The sequence below is a fragment of the Arachis stenosperma genome, chromosome 9 (assembly GCF_014773155.1).
Source record: "Arachis stenosperma cultivar V10309 chromosome 9, arast.V10309.gnm1.PFL2, whole genome shotgun sequence".
In the NCBI taxonomy this organism is placed as follows: Eukaryota; Viridiplantae; Streptophyta; class Magnoliopsida; order Fabales; family Fabaceae; genus Arachis; species Arachis stenosperma.
Genome location: NC_080385.1, coordinates 3,085,439 through 3,087,689, shown reverse-complemented (window position 1 = coordinate 3,087,689; position 2,251 = coordinate 3,085,439). Strand labels below are relative to the sequence as shown.

At 51.1% G+C, this 2,251-nt stretch overlaps 1 protein-coding gene across 1 annotated transcript; it reads left to right on the top strand.

Annotated features, from left to right (window-relative positions):
* The first annotated feature begins 295 nt into the window (after nucleotides 1-295).
* Nucleotides 296-1,990, top strand: LOC130948405 (uncharacterized). The gene has a single exon (XM_057877124.1). The coding sequence runs from the start codon at nucleotides 296-298 to the stop codon at nucleotides 1,988-1,990; it is 1,695 nt and encodes a 564-aa protein (XP_057733107.1).
* Nucleotides 1,991-2,251: the final 261 nt, after the last annotated feature.

Below are 2,251 nucleotides of genomic sequence, written 5' to 3'. Positions count from 1 at the left end.
TAGAAGCCAACCCGGACAAGTGCAAAGCCGTTCTCAAAATGACAAGCCCTGGGTGCATCGAAGACGTACAACGGCTGAGCGGGAAGCTCACAGCCCTATCCCGGTTTCTCGGAGCGTCGGCTGAAAGAGCCATCCCTTTCTTTAACCTAATGAAGAAAGGAATCACTTTTGAGTTGACCTAGGAGTGTGAAGAGGCATTCAAGCACTTTAAAAGATACTCTCGAAACCCCCTGTACTCAGCAAACCCGGAGAAGGCGAACCCCTATACCTCTACCTGGCCGTGACAACGCAAGCAATGGCGGCGGTACTAGTCAGGGAGGAAGACAAGACCCAACGACCGGTATACTTCATCAGCAAAACACTTCAAGGGGCAAAGACAAGATACACAAAACTGGAGAAGCTAGCCTATGCCCTACTAATTTCATCAAGAAGGCTGAAGCAATATTTCCAAAGACACACAATCATCCTAAAAACCGACCAAGCCATCCGACAAGTCCTCCAGAAACCCGAGCTGACGGGAAGGATGATGGCATGGGTAGTGGAGCTATCCCAATACGACTTGCAGTATGAACAAAGACAAGCAATCAAAGCCCAGGCCATGACTGATTTCCTCGTGGAAGTCACAGGAGAAGCACCCGACCTGCCGAACACACGATGGAAGCTCCATGTTGACGGAGCATCCAATCAAACGTTCGGAGGAGCCGGAATCATCCTCGAAAACTCGGCGGGCGTTGCCTTCGAGCAATCCATCAAGTTCGAATTTCCAGTCTCCAACAACCAAGCCAAGTATGAAGGCTTGATAGGAGGACTGATGCTAGCCAAAGAAGTCGGAGCATCAAGGCTAGAAATCAGCAGTGACTCCCAAGTCGTCACTTCCCAAGTAAACGGCAGCTACCAAGTCGTCACAATCCAGCATGTTCCCAGAGAAAAGAACGCCCGAGCCGACCTCCTTTCCAAGCTCGCAAGCACCAAACCTGGCACAGGGAACAGATCTTTGATCCAAGGGCTAGCAACGGAACCTGCGATCATCATGTGTGCAACCCAAGCACCAAACCCGCCCTCGTGGATGGACCCAATCTCCCGATATCTAAAACATGCACAAGCACCTCCCAACCAAAAAGAGGCAGAATTTATCAAAAGAAAAGCTCCCAAATACACAATCATACAGGGGCAGCTATACAAGCGAGGGCTCCACCAACCACTACTGAAATGCCTACGCCCCGACCAGACGGACTACGTCCTAAGAGAGGTACACGAAGGGTGTTGTGGTCACCACATCGTGGGAAGATCTCTAGCAAGAAAAATCATCAGGGCGGGATACTACTGGCCCACAATGATGTCAGATGCCCAGGAATTCGTGAAGAAATGTAAGAAGTGCCAGGAGAATGCCGACTTCCACAAAGCACCTTCCGAGGAGCTCAACCTAATGATGGCCCCTCGACCTTTCGCCCAATGGGGAATCGACCTCCTAGGACCATTCTCCCCAGGACCCGGGCAGGTGAAGTACTTAATAGTGGCCATAGATTATTACACCAAGTGGGTAGAAGCAGAACCACTAGCCAGCATATCCGCAGCAAATTGCCAAAAGTTCATGTGGAAACAAGTGGTCACAAGGTTCGGGATACCAGAAACTGTCATATCGGACAACGGGACCCAGTTCACCGACAAAAAGTTCAAAGGGTTCTTGGAAGGACTAGGGATTAAGCAAAGGTTCTCCTCAGTCGAACACCCCCAAACAAACGGTCAAGTTGAAGCGGCCAACAAAGTTATCCTAAAGGGGCTGAAAAAGAGGCTCGAAGGAAAGAAAGGCTCATGGGCAGAGGAGATAGCCCCAGTGCTATGGTCGTACAGGACCACCCCCAGTCATCTACCGGGAAATCCCCCTTCCGACTCACATACGGGGTCGACGCTGTCATCCCAGTCGAGATCGGAGAACCAAGTCCGAGGCTGCTCCTCGGAGGGGGGAGCGAGGCAGTTGAAAAAGACTTAGCCGACGAGACGAGACAAATGGCACACCTAGCAGAAGCAGCAATCAAGCAGAGAGTGGCCCTCAGATATAATGGCAAAGTACTGAAAAGAAACTTGGGAGAAGGCGACCTGGTCCTACGACGAAACGACATAGGACCCCCAACGCCAGGAGAAGGCAAGTTAGCCGCGAACTGGGAAGGACCTTACAGAGTAAAGGAAGTCCTCGGCAAAGGGGGTTACAAGCTAGAAAGGTTGAACGGGAACGAGGTACCAAGGACATGGA